At 31.6% G+C, this 20,862-nt stretch overlaps 1 protein-coding gene across 1 annotated transcript; it reads right to left on the bottom strand.

Moving 5' to 3' along the window:
• Window positions 1–3,715: 3,715 nt before the first annotated feature.
• LOC134721763 (ribonuclease P protein subunit p29-like) lies at window positions 3,716–11,880 on the bottom strand. The gene is made up of 6 exons (XM_063584965.1): window positions 11,837–11,880; window positions 9,089–9,161; window positions 7,934–8,160; window positions 6,837–6,905; window positions 5,091–5,266; window positions 3,716–4,045 (listed from the first exon to the last, which is right to left on the bottom strand). Exons 2-6 carry the CDS (start codon window positions 9,149–9,151, stop codon window positions 3,909–3,911), a joined length of 672 nt encoding a protein of 223 aa, XP_063441035.1. The 5' UTR covers window positions 9,152–9,161; window positions 11,837–11,880; the 3' UTR covers window positions 3,716–3,908.
• Between the last annotated feature and the right edge of the window lie 8,982 nt (window positions 11,881–20,862).

Here is a 20,862-nt window from a genome sequence, read left to right as displayed (position 1 = left end):
TATACGGAAACAACACATGAACAATGGAACATAAAATATACGGAAACAACACATGAACAATGGAACATAAAATATACGGAAACAACACATGAACAATGGAACATAAAATATACGGAAACAACACATGAACAATGGAACATAAAATATACAACTATGAAAAACAACACATTAACAATGGAACATATAATATACGGAAACAACACATGAACAGTGAACAATTCAGACAATGGAAATTGAAAATTGATAAAAATGGGTTTCAAAAAGTGTAATATGTAACTAAACATCAGTAATTAAAATATATTGGGATGCTGGAAAATAAAGAATAATGAGTAGGATAAATAAAATGTAGAGGAAAGTGGAATAACAATATAGAAAAAAACCAGATGCTCTGCAGGGCGCAGCTTTATACGACCGCAGAGGTTGAACCCTGCCTGGTTGGGGCAAGAATGGACACAACATTCAAGCTGGATACAGCTCTAAATTTGGATTGTGTTTAAATAGTTGACACAGCATAGGTTTCTGACACAGAATGAATGTGGTCTAATGAACTTAAAATTTTTTGTTTTGCCTTTGAGCAATTCACTATGCTGTTGAATATTAATCCTCTCAAAAAAATGGTTGAAGAAATGTCTTTTTATTTATGAAATTTCAAATGAGAAAAATTGAATCCCCCCCCCCCCCCCAATTTTTTTTCTTCACATCCCCCTTTCATTTATTCCAAAACTAATCACAATTCAAATTCTAATGGAGTTTGCAACAATAATTACTCATTTAAATACATCATAAAATATTAAAATGTAAAAATGTGCTTGTTATCACTGAATGGTAAAGAGTGTCTTAATTTATCAGTTGGTAGTAAAAGTGAATATACATTGTATATGATTTTAGTTGATTCAACTACCTATTCTTGACAAAGAAAGATAACTCTAATTGAAAGTCTTGCTATTGCACAATATTGTGCAATTAGATATTTCTTGCTATTGTGCAATACTGTGCAATTGAAAATACCTGCTATTGCACAATACTGTGCAATTGAAGATTTCTTGCTATTGAGCAATACTGTGCAATTGGAAATTTCTTGTTATTGCTGAGAACTGTGCAATTGAAATCTTCTTGCTATTGCACAATACTTAATATAATAATTTTAGATCCTGATTTGGACCAACTTGAAAACTGGGCCCATAATCAAAAATCTAAGTACATGTTTGGATTCAGCATATCAAAGAACCCCAAGAATTCAATTTTTGTTAAAATCAAACTAAGTTTAATTTTGGACCCTTTGGACTTTAATGTAGACTTATTTGAAAACAGGACCAAAAATCAAGAATCTACATACACAGTTAGATTTGGCATATCAAAGAACCCAATTTATTCAATTTTTGATAAAATCAAACAAAAAAGTTTGATTTTGGACCCTTATTTGGACCAACTTAAAAACTGGGCCAATAATCAAAAATCTAAGTTCATTTTTAGATTCAGCATATCAAAGAACCCCAAGGATTCAATTTTTGTCAAAATTAAACTAAGTTCAATTTTGGACCCTTTGGACCTTAATGTAGACCAATTTGAAAACGAGACCAAAAATTAAGAATCTACATACACAGTTAGATTCGGCATATCAAAGAACCCCAATTATTCAATTTTTGATGAAATCAAACAAAGTTTAATTTTGGACCCTTTGGGCCCCTTATTTCTAAACTGTTAGGACCAAAACTCCAAAAATCAATACCAAACTTCCTTTTATGGTCATAAACCTTGTGTTTAAATTTCATAGATTTCTATTTACTTATACTTAAGTTATGGTACGAAAACCAAAAAAAAATGCTAATTTGGACCCCTTTTTGGCCCTAATTCCTAAACTGTAAGGACCAAAACTCCCAAAATCAATACCAATCTTCCTTTTGTGGTCATACACCTTCTGATTAAATTTCATAGATTTCCATTTACTAATACTAAAGTTATGGTGCAAAAAAGTTGATTCAACTACTATTCTATACAAAGAAACTCCAATTGATTTCTATTTACTTAAAAACCAAGAAAAATGCTTATTTGGACCCCTTTTTTGCCCCTAATTTCTAACTGTTAGAACCAAAACTCCCAAAATCAATCCCAACCTTCCTTTTGTGGTTATAAACCTTGTGTCAAAATTTCATAGATTTCTATTTACTTAAACTAAAGTTACTGTGTGAAAAAAAAAGAATATGCTTATTTGGGCCCTTTTTGGCCCCTAATTCCTAAAATGATTGGATCAAAACTCCCAAAATCAATCCCAACCTTTCTTTTGTGGTCATAAACCTTGTGTTAAAATTTCATAGATTTCTATTCCCTTTTACTAAAGTTAGAGTGCGAAAACTAAAAGTATTCCGATGACGACGACGCCAACGTGATAGCAATATACGACGAAAATTTTTCAAATTTTGCGGTACTATAACAACACCCCTAATTCAGACCCTCATGGTATACACGATAATCTGGATGGAGATGCAGAATATATCTATAATAGATAAGGACAGTAGAGAGTGATGCATTGCTAAAAAAGAGAGAAAAAATAATAATTGTTTAAGAATACAGACATGAAACACCAAATTAAAAGTTCAAATGAAAGCGTGAAGAAATTCAATACATGAACCTGTAAAATAGCTGTTTTTATTGAAATTTTGGATATGTTCATAGTAATTTGTACAATGGCTTGATATTGATCACTATTACTACCCTTACACCTGCATTGCAAGGTTTTTGTGATACTTAGGGAAGTAAGCATTGGCAATTTTAAGTTGTGTGATTTATGCATGCTCTTAAAATATTTAGATGACAAACCTCTTTTGTTAAAAACAAAAACTTTTTAAAACCTTTTACTCGCTTTGAAGATATTTTTGAATGTCCCTTTTTATTTTGATGTTTTCTTATCTTTTAAATTGTAAGTCATGAAAAAAAGCCTGCAAGTTTAATTGTAAATATATACAATCTAAATTGCACTGTATCCTCTTCATCAAGGATCGAAACCAATTCATTAGGAAAGCTATCTATAGCCTAAACAAAACAGCTTTCACCTTGCATTTATAAATGAACAAATAAAATTGAAAAAAAAATAACATGGTCACACCTGAAATTACCACTGAAAACTCATCACCTAAATATAAGTTTGTTTAAAGGCAGGCATGAGGACCTTGCAAGGTACGCATATACTAAATATAGTTATCCTGTTACTAGTAATAAGAGAGAAAAATGTCTCTGAACCATGAAAATGAGGTCAATGACATTGGACATGTGACTAACAGAAACTTCAACCATGAGGCATCCATATACAAAGTATGAAGCATCCAGGTCTTCCACCTTCTAAAGTATAAAGCTTTGAAGAAGTTAGCAAAAGCTACCACAACTGGATCACTATTCCTATGTCAAGCTTTCTGCAACAAAAGTCGCAGGCTCCACAAAAAAGGTAATCACAAGATGCCAAGACGCTTAGACTTTGTCAATGAATATTTTGTATCAACTTCACAAATAAAACATGATTTTCTTGGTGTATAGATTCTAGGAAACTGACGTTTTTATCATCGTAATTACATAGTATAGTGTTCTTTTATTTGTCTTTTGAAATTATTAACCTTTTCTGTTTAGTCCATTTCTGGCAATTTTCTTTTGGCGTGGCAAATACAATATTCATAAAGAATTTTTTCTTCAAATCAATAATTTTATATATATATGTTTGAAACTTCTGTGGTTTCTTTATTCAAATTTTGAATATTCTATTATGGCTGCAATTGTAAAACAAAATAATTGATGGTCAAATCTGTGCGCACGATTTTATCTTCACCACTGTCTTATTTGGGATTGCTTGATGTAAAGGAAATGACTATAAAAAATTATATACATGTAAATGTTTTTTTTTATTTCATGCCAGTGAAATACTAAATCTCAATAGTTCCTTTTAATTTGAATTTCCTTGTACATCTTTCTGCTGACCTCACACAAAATTGATTTCCATGTAGGGTGAACACATATCCGCCAATTTCAAATACAAATACAGAGTTGGTTTTTGGAATACCTGAAATATAAATTATGATTTTAAACAAGAATTTGTCCATAGTACACAGAAATCCCAATTACACTATCATTTTCTATGTTCTGTTGACCGTGAAATTCGGATAAAAAATATAATTTGGCATTAAAATTAGAAAGATGATATCATAAGGAACATGTGTACTAAGTTACAAGTTGATTGGACTTCAACTTCATCAAAAACTACCTTGACCAAAAACTTTAACTTGAAGCTGGACGAATGGACACAGAGACCAGAAAATGTAATGCCCATAAATGGGGCATAAAAATATGTTATCCTTTGCATGTGTGTTTAATCAAACATAAGCATTAGCACTACATAACATATATGGCATGGCTACAGCAGTATTAGGTATGAAGATCAGTATCCAATAATGAGGTATTAAGCTTAAATTTGAAATATCTGTAAATATTTGATTCATTTAAACAGTTCAATCTCATCAATTTAGGAAAAAGTTTTAAAAAATGTTGTAGAAAATGCTTGCCTGCTAATATTTTTTTAGCTAGCATTTTATAATATGCATTTGTACTGTGTTTCATGAAGCTGTTTGTGTTATCAATGATGTCTTAATTTTGCCCATAAAGGTTTTTGTTGTAAATGATGCCTGTGACGAGCTCATTTACAGTTTTCTGGACTAAAGGGGATTTAGAGCTTAAATTGTTGATGGTCAATTATCTTTCTTTGAAGACTATATCTTGACTTAATAGTGTCTTTTCTTTGTCTTACAGTTTTTGTTATTAGATTTTCTCATTGCAAATCTTCTTGTATTCATTTGTATGGCCATGCATGACTATATCAAATTCATAAGATGGAGACAATGAACATATTAGTTGATTTTACATGCCACTTTCAGCACCGTTGACTATTTTGTGGTGGCCAGTTTTCAATGGTTGAAAAAGCCAGAGTGCCCAGAGAAAACCATTAATCTTTTGCATGAAAACCGGTAATCCTAGTCGATAAAGAGTTAAAGGACCTGTCATGGGCAGGACAATAAACACAGTTAGAATAAACAACTGTTAACAGTACTTACATTTAACTTGATCCTCTTGTGTAATAATTTTAAATGTGTTTCTAGTCTCCTGAAGCACTATGCCATTAACACCTACATAAGAAGGGCATTTTGACCTTTGAACTGTCAAACAACTACCATGGAAATCTGCTTTCAATAATCTTTCTTGTGCAGCATGTATATTATCCTTATTTACACTAAAATGTATGTAAAGAAACATGATTAAGAATAATCTGAATTACAAAATGAATGTTCTTTTTCCTCATACGTTAATTTTTTTTAAAGGACAGTATTAAGTTGATTTAAATTTATAAATTTCACCTTTTTTTCAAACTAGTATAGTCTCATTTTCAAGGTACTGATTTTTTTCTTGACACACTCATTTTCGTGATTAAATCAATATTTTCATTCTTTTCTCTCATTTATTCATTTTCATATGGATATATACAACTCATCTAAACATCAACCCAACAATGTTAGATCTGTAAATTTGCTTTCGCAAATTTTTTGTTCTTTTCTCATCGGGATTCGAACCCATGTTACTTAGATATCATTACACCAAATCTATATGTTTGGTAAGTTCATTTATAACATTTTAAAATATTTATTGAAAAAAAATAAAAAATACCCGTAAATAACAATTTGAAAATGAATGAAAGTCACATGGAATAACATAAATTTGTATTTTTTTTATGTTGATATTAATAAATATAATAAATGATAAGTATATGCAATGTTTAAACCGTATGGTCCTTATTGTACATGTTCTATCAATATGTGCTAAAAACTGAAGCAATGATACAATATTTTCTGATAATGTCAAAAATGCTGTTACATAGATATGAGAAGATGTGGTATGAGTGCCCATGAGACAACTCTTCATCCAAGTCCAAATTTGTAAAAGAAAAACCATAACATATGTGTTTGAAAGTCATGTGAGTATATACAATTAAATCTGTATAAAGAAGTGTGGATTATATGAACAAATATTGAGCATCTTCAAAAATGTACTAACTACTGGAAAGAGCTTATTGTTTAATTGATTGTAAGAGGTTTAATGTACCCCTCTTTACATTCAAGGCCTTTTATACCCGACTATAAAGTATTTTCCCCCCATGGTTGAAGGCTGTACTTGGCATGTTTTGCTTACATCCACTGCATTTGAAGACAAGTGGATAGTTGTCTCATTGGAAATCTTCCACTTCCCCTAATTTTAAATTGTATGTTTTTCTGTCACTCAAGCAGCAGTTAATTTCTTTCTGGTAGAGAAAACTGAATTTCTCAAGGTAAACTATTAAAAAAAAGTATCATTCTTGATCACTCTCTATTCATTGAATGAAACTACCCGGTATTCTTTCTTGTTGAAAGTGACATGAATAAGGTACCTTCAACACATTGGAGACAAGATTAAGTATTATGTACATGTGTACTAATTATGTGAAGGAAGCAAAAGAAAAACGCTGTTCCTTGCTTTTTGTGTGTGTTTTTTGCTTTTGTCGTTGATGTGCATGTATTGATTTTGTGTCATGGATAGATACCCCCATATCCTTTGTATTTCTATTAGCTTTCTATGCCATTTAGCCATGATCTAGTTGAGATATACAATAAACTGACAGTTGTTTCATAAGAATCAATGGGACAGTGTATATCAAACAGTTAACTTTTAAAGATTTTTTTATTTTTTGTACCAGTGAAGTAGACCTACATGTAATTAGAGTAGAGATCAGACTTACAAATCTTCAACTTTATTCCAGGATTTTTACATACCTTTTGATATTTAAGACATCTTGTATGTAGTCTTTCCATATTTTGTGCATTGGAATATATTTTTCATAACTGTAAAAATAATTTAATGGTACATTTGTAAATATATATATACATTTATCTACAATAAAAACACAACGTCCAAAAAGGAGGAGGTACACTTTGAGAATTACACAATAAAAAATTTGTTTTAGATATCTAAACACAGGCTTTCCAAGCATGCAAACATAAGCTGTTCAGGGGTTTAAATGAATGATTAGCACAGATTTTGGCATAATTTAAGTAATTTCTAAAAAAAACCTCAACTTCCCGAATATTGCAATACCTTCTCATGGATGTTTTTCAGGCTACTCAGGGCCTAAATTAATATATTGTTTGTTTCACCAATCCTGACCCTGCCATACCAGGTGTGGGTACGAATGTAGGTAGGTAGGGAAATAATTTTATTTTTCCAAAATGCAGGGACAGTATTGGTCGACTTGGTAAGCCTGAAAATTGGAAATGAATAAAATAATATTTGACCTAGTTTTGACAATAAAATTATATGAGTAGGACCTTTTTGCAGGGTCGGTTGGGATTGGGGAAACAACTAACTTCGATATTTTTTTGGTAGGGGTGTGCCATTTTTGCCTCAAAAAAGGTACCCATTTTAATATAACATTCACTGAAATTCAGTACCTTATAGTTATATAAATATTTCAAAAAGAATGACCTATACTTATACACATTTTTTTAAATTTGACCCATGCTTATATAAGCACTAACTCATAATTCCTAAAGTTTAAATATATATATTGACATTTTTGGTGCACATATGTTTATTTTATCGTTATAGATTCACATGGATTGTTGGATGGTGTTTAGATCATACCCCAAATCAAGGATTTGTATAGTTAGACTTACTATACAAATCCTTGCCAAATCAATATAGACCAATATACAGTTATCAAACATAAATGCATTTTAATATAGGATGACATTAAAAAGGAGGGTCAAATTTATATAAAATCACGCAAAATTATGACCCATATTTTTGGCACATCCTCGTATACCCAATTGTAGGAAGTTGACCCCCGGTTGGTTTCAAGTTGTTCTTGTACCTTTGGTGTTCTTTCTTTATATCAAAGAGCTGTAATTTCTTTCTTTCTCTCGAAGTTAATCCTTTTCTTCTTTTCTTGCTTATAACCTCTGGTTTTCTTTTCTTGACTTTGTCCAAATTCTGAGTTTTGTATTTGAGATCTTTATCCTCCCCTTTTCGCAAGCGATTAGCTGGTAAATGTCTTTGGAGAAATGAAGAAACAAAGTCATTTTCAACTGCACTTCTACTCTAAAAAATATGAAGAAAACATAACTCAATACACATGCTTATGTAGCGGGGTTGCTTCCCCTCAGTACAAGTCGAACATTTAAAGCCAGTCTTAATCAACTGAGTTATGGAATCGATTCTTTGGCTCAGTGGGTTAACACACTGACTGTCACTTAGACGACCAGGGTTCGAATCTCAGTGGTAACAATATGAATTTGTAGAGTAGATAGATGCTCTCTGGTAACACTTACAATAAGTATAGCTTCACCCTTATTACACATATTTCGTGAACATTTGCATTGGTCTTTTGCATGTTTGGCTCTGTGCATATATATATTACCAAAAGTGATTTATTTGGAAATCAATCAATCAATCCTACAGTCCATGTTTTGCTATGTCATGAACAAATGTATAAAAAAATCCCAGAAAGCCATGCTAATTAAAAAAAAAAAGATTAATGAATATTATCACTTAATGAATTTTGAGCTTCTGAAGCAATTTTCTGGATTTACCTTCATCATAATCAGTTAAAGATGAATAAGATCAGAGACTTATACATTTTCAATATCCTGATAACCAACACAGCGGTGTGGTAGAACCATATAAACTATTATTTGTTAATTGTTTTTAATATCCTGACATGCATCAGTATTATGTTGTATCTCAATCATCAACAATGAATCACAAACATAATTCATATAAGATTTTTATATAGATTAGACCGTTAATTTTCCGGTTTGAATGGTTTTACACTAGAAATTTTGGGGCCCTTTATACATGTTATAGCTTGTTGTTCGGTGTGAGCCAAGGCTCCGTGTTGAAGGCTGTACATTGACCTATAATGGTTTATTTTTTTATAAATTGTTATTTGGATGGAGAGTTGTCTCATTGGCACTCTCACCAAATATTTCTATATCTAAGTTAAAGTACAGTAGTACTCAATCCCTACTTTTAATCCAATAGCTGCAGTATTCTTAAAGACGTGTGTTGGAAGTTCCCTGTACAGAGCCATCTATGCTGATCTGCAAAGAATAAACATGATAAACATATTCCAAAAGATAAGGCAAAAAATCTGTGTTTTCATTAATATCACTTGGTTCAATCACATTTCAGGAACATTGTAAAGTATTAATTATCAGTTTTTTATACATACAACTAGTTGAAATACATGTACATTGTACCAAATGAACATGTAATGCCTTCTGTATATCACTATTTGTCGGCCATTACTGGATATCACAAAGGTTCCCGTAAAATTTTAACATCATAAAACAAAATATCTGACGCCACAATGGAAAAGTGATGGTTGTATGCGTCAAAAGTTCAAGCGGCCAGGTCAGCAGGGATTAGCGATAAGGTGTATCCTCGACTGGTTCTATTCCAGAAAATATTGGCTTTTGCCAGTGCAAAGCATGATGAATTGAAAGTGATATAACGGCCGTTTAACTTATTTTTCATGAAAAAAAATTCTGATGTCAAAAGTATTCACACATGTAGCCTGAGACTACTATAACACATGTGTATAGGAGTCTCAGATGTAGTCCAAATATTTATGACGTCTGGCCAGACGTCATCATTATTTGGACTATCTCAGATGTAGCTTAACAACAAATTAATTTTGCTCTTAATGCTGCTGGGAAATAAAAATTAATGTCATACAATGTAAGGGAAAAAACTAAAAACGAATCTTTAATTACAGGGTCAATTACGGGAATTAGCAAATAGATTCCAGTTCATCTACTTCTACACAGGAAATTGTTCGAGAGAAGCTCTACTGTGATAGTCGAGTTTTGTGGTAACAAGACAAATCGGCACCCAGACAAATCGGCACCCAAGTCCGAAGACATTTCGGCATCCATTTTGGACATTTCGGTATCGGCACAAATCGGCACCTCGTTTTTAAAAATAAATTTATTATCAAAAATTAAAGAGTTGTTGCATAGATATTATAATTTGTATATAAAATATGCATTACAAAAAGAATAATCATCATTTAATTAAGCTCTAATAGAATTAAATCATAATTGATTGTTAGATATGTTGTTGATAGTTATTGTTTGAATAAACATTATTAAATTAAATCATAATTAATTGTAGTTAAGCATCAATCAGTATTTTATGTTTAAATCTAACAATTCCTCAATAGAGATCAAAAGTGTATAGCTTGTATATTTGTTCCACCTAACAGAAGTTCCAGTGGAAACTTTATTATAAACAATGTCATAATACCTGTACCTGTCGGAACAAATATTCTATACTATTTATTCCGTTAGGAACATCTACTGTAATATTTATTCCTGTGGAAATAATATTCCAGAATAGTTTTTCCATTTGGAACTTATATTATGAAGGAACTTCTATTCTGTGACAGTGTTTGCAGTTTGATCCTTACATTTGTTAAGACAACACAATACTTGAAAACAATATTTTATTGTTTTAATTTTAAAAGCCTTAAACATAACAGCGTGTGCAAGCCCTAATGAGTAAATACCTAGAAACGTATATAAAGGTCAACACTTCTGGGATGCTCTTTCTAACACAATGTCAGACGACAGTTGTATACAGTGCCAAAATGTTGTGCGCCCTAGACAAGAAGCTTTGCAATGTGATGGGTGTCAAAAGTGGCAACATAGAACATGCAACAGTGGTAAGTGGCTTTTAAATATTTTTAAATTATTATAGATTATCATAACTGAAATTCTCCTTGCATACTTTTCATTTCCATACTACTGTAGCCAATCTCTGATAGAGCTAATAGCATTTGTACTTAAGGGAGTAAAGGGAGTAAAGGGAATCCTGCCAAAAAAAATTAGTAATATTCGAAATACCCTTATAAATGCAATTAAAACCCATTATCCATATTCTAACCTGCTTGACTCAAGCTTTAAACTTAAAAAAACCTGGTCTAGATCCCAATAGAAATATAAAACAATCGATGAAATAGAAAAAATAAGGTCCACAATCATTATGGTCATTTATCTATATATGTATAATATATTCTTATGATGTATTATTAATATTAACCGGACTTGATTGTAACACCTTTTTCGAGTATTATATGTGTTTTGTCACTTTTGTATATTGTGTTTGCAATTTACATGTATCCCTCAGTGTATCTTTTTTTGCATTAAACTAATAAAGTATAAAATATTATATAGTTCCTGTGTATTGACAGTTATCTATTGCCACGAGCCAGAACGAGCTAATTAATATATAACTAATTGGATTAGTAGCCAGATAATTGAATTAACCTATATATAGATCAAAGCAAGGATTTGTATATATAATCCTTGATCAAAGATATATAATTTATAAGGTGCCGATTTGTCTATGCAGAGACATATTGTCTATGCAGAGACATATATACACATATGTGTATATATGTCTCTGGTCTATGTTAGGTGCCGATTTGTCTAGGTGCCGATTTGTCTGGATGCCGATTTGTCTTTCACGGGTGCCGATTTGTCTATGGTAGGTGCCGATTTGTCCGGGTACCGATTTGTCTGGGTGCCGAACTGTCTAGAATTCGAGTTTTGTATGTATACATCAAATGTATTTTACACCGTTATTGATAGGATTTCAAACTCCTGTGACTTCTTCAAGATAATGGACATACTATACAATTACAACAGAGACTAATCATAACTTTCTTTCTAAATTTGGATCACTTAACGACATATGAAACCCAATAATACTTACAATCTATCAAAATTGAACGTATGTTGTCTTGGGGGACGTAGAGGTATGGGGAATGACACTCCAAACTAGGATTATTATTAAGGTGAATCCAAATACCTAATAATGAAGAAAAACAAATATGGACAACATTAAATACAAGAAAAATATGTGAAATATCTTAATAAACTAATTATGCAAGATATTGACCTCCAATCCATTTGTTAAAACATATATTCATGTACATGCTTAGCAGAAGAGAACTTAGTATTTTATAGATTTATTTAAAACACTAATGGAAGCAGGAAAAATCGCCCACTGACAAATCGCCACACACCAACTCGCCCCAATTAAAAAAAAATCCGCCCTAAACTGGTTTACCAGATCGCTACTTGTAATAAGGGTTAACTCCTGTTTATTTTTCGACTAATGAAAAAGGTAAAATCTAGATGTATAATTTTCAGGTCTGCCAACTCGGCCCACTTAAAAAGGAAAATTTGTTAAATTATTTTTATTGACTATGATCATTAGGTGTCATGACCGACAATTCATCAAGTCTTTTTCAATTTTTCACAAGTGGGTCTAGTTTGCATATATTATAATGAACAACTGATACAATATTCATAACAATGGAAATGTGTACAAAACATCTGCTTGAAGTTGGTCAAGTTGTCTACGTCAAAATAAGAAATGTTTAGTCTAATTATAATTCTGATATATCATAGTTTTCAATATAGTAAGCATAAGCCAAACATGAGATTATAAACTATCGATGATAGTACAGCCGAGCGAATTGTCAGGGAATATAACCGTGTCAGATAACCGTTCCCGTCTTAATGATTGAAAGTATTCAATTTGATCAGTATAAAATAGAAAAAAGAAATCGAAAGTCTACAACAGTGTTTAACTGAAAGCATAATATTTACCCTTTCAATAAGAGTATTTTCAGTAATTAAGGAAAGTCGATCCATTAAACTTTTGTAAAAAAAAATTGTCACATTTTATGGACTGCTCTTTCTGAATATACCTTAGAGTTTGGCATTTTTCTTAATAAGGGCGATTTTTTTATTGGAATCACCACATACAAAAAAAAAAACAAAAAAAACAACGAAAGTCCTCATTGTCGTTAGAAGAATTGGTTCGCATTTGATTCTGTTAAGGAGTTTATATACGCTTAAACTCTCCAATGACATAAATAACTAGTTTATTCAGGGACTTTCTATACTAACCAATAAATATGAAATTATTTGCATTAAAGTCACGTGACTTCAGCGATGGATCAGTTCAGTCTGGAAATCAAGTTGTATAAACATCGTTATACGTAACCAGTTTAGTTAGTATAGAAAGTCCATGGTATATGGTACCAGTTATTTACAATTCAGGTTTTCTGCACCAATTACGTTATGAGTTTTTTTATATTAAATATGATCGCTATCATAAGATTCAATATTTATATAAAAGCTGATTAATTACAATATGACGACAGTTTGTATATTATAAAGACAAGTAAACATCATGTTCAAATATATCATTGCTTTGTGCACTGCGCGACACATAATCAATCGTTCCAATCAATTTACTTTTAATTCTAAAAGTATTCCAAAAACCACATTTAAAAGCAATATATTTGATATATATTCAACTCAATCATGTAAAATTTGCAGAATATACCGTTAAATTTTGTATTTTACAACTTTTCCCTAGCTTTGAAATGCTTAATGGAATTTGTGTAATATACAATGATTTAACATAACATTTAAGAGCATTAAAAGAGAGGAGAAAGATACCAAAGTGAAATTAAAACCAATAAGACGACGCCATGACGAAAATAGAAAAAGAAACAGACGAAGAGACAAACAACACTACAAAACACACAACATAGAAAACTAAAGACTGCAGTGGCGGATCCAGAGGGGGGGTTCCGGGGGTCCGCACCCCCCTTTATTTTGGCCGATCAATGCATTTGAATCGGGATAATTTTGCACCCCCCCCCCTGCACCCCCCCTTTGCCCTGGGCTAGCACCCCCCCTTTCGAAAATTCCTGCATCCGCCACTGGACTGAGCAACACGAATTATACTAAAACACTACGGGTGGTCTCAGGTGCTCCTGTAGGGCAAGCAGATCCTGCTTCACGTGAAGAAATGTCGTGTTGCACATGTAAGTGCAAACCCGTAACCCCAGCCTGTCACTTACTGGGACTTGAAAGTAAGTGCTGCCATCCAGCTGCATTTGAAGCCAGATCAATTTGTGTTTGTGTGTTATTTGTACAGTAGAAACTACTCACCCTTGAATCTAAGTATTAGTATCTCGTTTTTCAGCTGTGTAATATAGTTTTTTTTCAAACTTAACATTGACAAAAGTTTTATCTGATTGCAAATTGAGGTTACAGTTGTTTACCAATGTTGTCATTAATGGATTTTTACACGCCCAAGCATTGTTAATCACTTGCAACTTCTAAAGTGTACTCTTAATATAATAGAATCGAAGAAAAGCTTGGCGAAAAATGTCCTTGTGGAATGAGCACAGTGCGTGTTTGAAACAACATGTATTCACAACCAGAAAAGAGATGCACGACTTAAGCACTTGTTTACTCATTATAATCGATGATGATCTGTATATTAAATATAAAATCATCCTTATATATAAAGGCAAAAGTAGTATACCACTGTTCGAAAGCATAAATCGATTGCCATGAGAGAAAAAATCCGGACTACAAACTAAAACCGAGGGAAATTAACACATCAACTATAAGAGGTAAACAACGAAAGAGCAGAAAAACTGAAGTGAACAAAAAACAAAGACAATGAATGCAACACACACAGAAACGAACTATAAAAAAAATTGCCATTTTCCTGATTTGGTACAGGACATGTTGGGTTGAATCTGGTTTTGTGGCTAGCCAAACTCGCGCTTTTATGGCAATATTAAATATATAACATTAAAAAAAATACATTACATGACAGGAATACAGTTCAAATAAATGCAAGAACATTCAGGATAGATGAATACACAAATAAACAATACAATAGTACATTTTAACCACATACTTAATACGAACATGTAGACAGAATGAGTTGCGTCCCTTTACCAATATGGCGCAAAAATTTTGAAGACGATTCAAAAGACGAAAAACTGACCCAAATATGTCTTTAATGGTCTAATTTGGTAATATTTATGCTTAAACAGTGCCACTTATATATGAAGTATGTCCAGAAAAAACTTTTATAGCGTAGCCCGTGGTTTAACGACCGGAATCTTCACCGACTGGTCGAAGTGTGAACTCAGTGTTCACCGATTTCGCCATGCCGTGTATAAAGGCTTCAAAACTATAGACGAAGCCATTCAATTTCTTATTGCTGGTAATACTTATCAATCATGTAATGTCATCCCAGTATATGATGACACAACTGTACTTAAATCTCCCACAGATTTTGGACATGCCTGTCCCAATGACACTAACTGTACAATAGATCTATGTGACCCTTCATTCACCATCTCAGTTCAACAAACACTATCTCAAAGTCTAACTAATGAAGACATTGAACCGATATATGATTGTGACAATACTGATCCAAAGCAATTGCTATCAGAAAACAAAAACACAACCCCTTCAGACACAGAGTTACATGTACAAAATGTACATGTATCAGAATCCAAGCAGTCTGAACCTTCAGTCACAACTCGTAACAAAAAAACAAACTTGAAATCTGAGTGCTCACAGTCGTGTAACAAAGATCAGAATGATCATATGATGGAATGTAGCAAATGTCACAAATGGACACATTATGAATGTACGAAACTACCAATTTATCAACTGTACACACTCGTTAACACTTCTAGGAAGTATACATGTGAAGTTTGTGCTGAAGTGCCAACATGCTTCAAGGAAAAATGGGAAAATGTAAACATTCTACCACAAGCTTCCGAATCATCCCCTGAAGTTCTTCAAATTGCCACGCGTATTGAGCAAAGTGTTGTAACAGCTATAACTAACATCCATCAATCAAATCAAGATGAAATTATTAATACGTTAAAGAAAGAGCTCGAAGACAGAAATGAAATCAAAAGTTTATGTGACAAATTAGATAAAATGTCAAACTCTCAAGCTCAAGAGAAATCTCAACTTTATGAAAACTATAGCCAGCTTTCAAACAAACTTGATAAAATTTCAAAAGACAGTGATGCTATATCCAAAAATCTTAATAACCTTGGTAAACTATTTACAGTCAACACCGACAAAGTTTCTCACTCATTTAAAGAACTGAATGAACAGAACTGTCAAGTCAATAGAAACCTTGAAATTACAAGTGAAATTCTGAGTAAGAACTCCACAATCAATGATACTGTCAGTAGAAACTTATCTAGCCTTTGTCAATCAGTGAAGTTACTTGAAACATCAATACCTCTTAGAGAAAGTCCACAGATGTCTCGCTCACGAAGAACACAAGATAGTTCAATCCTCAATTGTGATACTTCAAATCGTTACCATGCTCTGTCTGACTACCAGGATTCACCAGACGCAGAACAGGAAAAAATTGAAAGTAAATCAAAGAAGTCCGCAAACCATAAAATACTATTAATGGGCAATTCCCATGTAAAGTACATAAATACAGACTACTTCTTAAAAGATTGTATTGTTGACAAGCTTACAGTGTCAACTTTTGAAGAAGCAAATGAGAAAATTCAAAACTATGATACAGATTATGAATGTGTTTTTATTCATTTCTTTACAAATGATTTGCGCAATAATACACCTGAAGATTGTATACAACTTTGTTCAGATTTAATTGATGTGATAAAGTCTCATTGTACCTTTGCTAAAATTACAATCTCCTTGCCATTTGCTTGTCTCAAAGATCAAACTCTTAATGATAAGGTTATGAAATGTAATGTACTTTTACAGTATACATATCTAAACAGTTTAGATACCTTAATTTGTGACAATCATAATTTAGGTAGTAGAGGAACTCCTGTTAAAAAGTTCCTAGCCAATGATGGCCTTCACTTGAATAAACAAGGTATGAATGTATTTGTATCAAACATAAAATATCAATTAAGAAAGCAAATGGGCTTGGAAAAAATCCAACATCACAATCAACAGAAAAGGGGAAATAACTACCAAAAAAGGAACAACCCCCATATAGGCACACAAGGTACTGATTTTGTAAACCAGAATTCCTGGCATGGTACAGGTAATATGAAATTTAACTCTAACAAAACAGAACAAAATTTAGAACAACATTCCCCACACACCCCTTTTATGTATCCTATGTACACAGGTTTCAATCCTTGTATGTTTGGCTATATGCCAAGTTTGTCACAACAAACTGGTAGAAGATAAAAAACAAAAACAAAACTTATTACTCAGTGGTAACTACATGTAATATGTACTTGTAAATCATCTTTATTTTTTTCAAAGCTATTAAAGCAAGTATTATTTGCTTATGATGATTATAGATAACATTTTTTATTTTTATTTTATTTTTATGTACATGTATGTGGCACAATAATGTTTTGATCCTCTATTATACATGTATACATATACTCTTATTTAAGTCAAGAGTCAATATTTGTGTTTGTTTAGCTTTTTATTGGCCAAAGAGGCCTACATTTATACATGTAATTATAAACTTTGCATACATGTATATTATAAACATGCATATATTGATCCTTTTGTACAATTTACAATAGACCAAATTTTTTGTATTTTTGTATACACATTTTGTAAACATGGTGAAACAGTACAGTATGTAACAAATGCAATCATACAAAATGTCTCAATAATTAAAAAGCTTTCAGAAATTAATTTTCTGTTCTCTGTATGAATGCTAATACTATAAAATTATTGGAGTCATTGAGTTATCTCTCCTTGATCATATTAATGTCATCTATGATCTAATAAGTAAAATAAAATTTATTTTTTTACACTATTTGCTGTAAAACTTGTTACATTACTGTACAACAAATTTATATCTATGGGTATCTCAGTTTTTTTCGTCTTTTTTATGTCTGATTATTTTTTCCTTCTGTGTAATGGTTATCAAAAACAGTTTACATGTAAGCTGTTGGAATATTAATGGTTTTAAACTAAAAGGATACAACAAGTTCAGTGATTCAGATTTTATTAGTGAATTCAACAAAAAAGATATTTTTTGTTTACTTGAAACCCATTGCTCTCTTGAAGATGCATTAGAAATACCAGATTTTAAAGCTGTGCATCTTATTCGGCCCATGTCTGCACGCACAAGAAAACGCTCTGGTGGTATTTCTGTATATGTAAGGTCTACACTGAGACCTGGAATAAAATTCTTAAAACACAAAACAAATGACTACATTTGGCTTAAACTTTGTAAGCAATTTTTTGGCTTACCTGAAGATTTATATCTATGTTTTTTATATAATCCCCCTGCCAATTCAACATATTCTCAATCTCTAACCTATGATATTCTTGAATATGTGGAAAATGATATAGTAAGTTATTCCAAACTGGGAAAGATTTTAATTGCTGGTGATGTAAATGCTAGAACAGGGTCCAAACAATTAGACTTTATTCAAAACGATATTTTAGATACTCATATCTCATCTTTATTTGAAGAATATAACCCTGATTTTGATATACCAGTCCGTCATAGCCAAGATAGCATTTTATCCACAAGGGGCAAGACACTTAACGACTTGTGTGTGCAGACAGGGATCCGTATCTTAAATGGTAGAACCCCTGGTGATTATATAGGTCAGCTTACTTGCCACACCCCTATGGGTAGTAGTGTGGTAGACTATTTTTTATCCTCCGAAAGTCTTTTAAGTAATATACTATTTTTTAAGGTTCATGATTTTAAAGCCGACCTCTCTGATCACTGCCAGATATCCACAATGTTAAAAGTTAACTGTATATTTAATGCAGTGCAAAAAGATGTTTACTCTATACCAAACCAATATATATGGGAAGAAAATTCTGCAGAGAAATTCCAAAATGCTCTAGCTTCACCATTAGTTCAAGAAAAAATAAAAACATTTAATAATACAAATTATACTGGTGACTCAAATATTATGATACAAGATCTGAATAATATCCTTTATGAGGCAGCTAATATTTCTATTAAGAAAAAGATTATAAAAAAGGTTAATAGTACTGCTAAAGTGAAGAAAAGTCAACAGTCAAAATGGTTTGACCTTCCCCTTATAAATATGAAAAAACAGTTATGCGATAAAGAAAAGCTTTTTAAAAAATATAACAAAGATCCTTATATTAGATCCTCATTCTTTGCTTTACTGAAAAAATACAGAAAAGCAAGAAAAACTAAATATAGAGAATTCCGTGCTGATCTTATAGATCAACTTGATAATTTGCGTGAGGAAAACCCAAAAAGTTATTGGACTTTATTAGAATCACTTAAAAATTCAGACAAAAAAACAGAAAAATCATCAAATATAACAAGCACGGAGTGGGCTGAATATTTTAAAGATCTTAACAAAAAACCAGTAACTCCTTCTCCTAATATAATAGAATTTTTACATAATTTAGAAAATGCTAAAGTTTTTACTGAGTTAGACATCCTTATCACAGATAAAGAAATTTCTGATGCAATTCATACTTTAAAGAATAAAAAATCATGTGGCCCAGACAGTATTTCAAATGAAATGATAAAAAACAGTCAAAGTTTTATAATTAAAAGTTTAAATCATGTTTTTAATAAAATACTTTCAACTGGAAACTATCCTCAGATATGGGCTAATGGTTTTATAACTGCCTTATTTAAAAATGGTTCAAAGGATGATCCATCAAATTATCGTGGACTAACTGTGACTAGTTGTCTCAGTAAAGTATTTACAAAAATTCTTACTAAAAGATTGGAAAAATTTTGTATTAAAAGAAATATCATTTGTCCTGAGCAAATTGGTTTCTGCAAAGGCAAGCGTACTTCAGATCATATGTTTGTCATGAAATGTCTTATTGATAAATATACTCAGACAGGTTTAAAACATTTATATACCTGCTTTATTGATTTTAAAAAAGCCTTTGATAAAGTTTGGCATGAAGGCTTATTTTATAAATTAAGAAAACTTGGTGTTAGTGATCTATTTTATAATGTTGTTAAAGATATATATAGTAAAACTTTATTGTCAGTGAAAATTGACCCTAATCATGTAACTGACACTTTTTCATCTTTTATAGGAGTAAGACAGGGAGATAATTTAAGTCCCATCTTGTACAACATTTTTGTTAATGATATTCCAGATATATTTGATGAGGATTGCTTTCCAGTTAAACTAAATAATACAAAACTTAATTGTCTGATGTATGCAGATGATCTAATTTTGCTTTCTGAAACTCCTAGGGGTCTACAAGAGTGTCTTGATAAACTACAGATTTATTGCAATAATTGGGGACTGGAAGTTAATATAACTAAATCAAAAGTTATGATTTTTAGCAATTCTGGTAGACTTCTTTCTACTGAATTTCATTTAAATAATACCCCCCTAACAAACACAAAAAATTATACCTACTTGGGTGTTAAATTTAGTATTAATGGCAAATTTACAGATGCCCAGCATGAAATGTATAATAAAGGGTTAAAGGCCTTATTTAAACTTAAAAAATGTTTCTCAGGTCATAAACCAAAAATAAAAACTCTCATTCATGTTTTTGACCATACAGTTAAATCAGTCTTAATGTATGGCAGTGAAATATGGGGTGACTTTAACTTTCACAAACTAAACACTCAAGGGGATAACTATTTTAAAAAACTATGTGGAGACCTGGCAGTAGAGAAGGCTCATTTAAGCTTTTGTAAATTTATACTTGGAGTAAGTAAAAAAGCAACTAATATTGCAGTTATGGGTGAACTTGGCAGATATCCTCTATTTTTGGAGGTTTTGTTAAATATGTTTAAATATTATATACGTTTAAAAAAATCTGATGACTTATTATTAAAAGAGGCTTTCAACCTCTCAAAATCTCTACATGATGAGCACAAAAAGAGCTGGTATACCAGTATTCAAACTTTATTTAAATACTTTAGCATCAATGAAAATTATGCACTTAA

Source organism: Mytilus trossulus, chromosome 6 (genome assembly GCF_036588685.1).
Source record: "Mytilus trossulus isolate FHL-02 chromosome 6, PNRI_Mtr1.1.1.hap1, whole genome shotgun sequence".
Classification (NCBI taxonomy): domain Eukaryota; kingdom Metazoa; phylum Mollusca; class Bivalvia; order Mytilida; family Mytilidae; genus Mytilus; species Mytilus trossulus.
The sequence above is the reverse complement of the archived record's forward strand: the minus strand, read 5'-3'. Positions and strand labels throughout refer to the sequence as shown.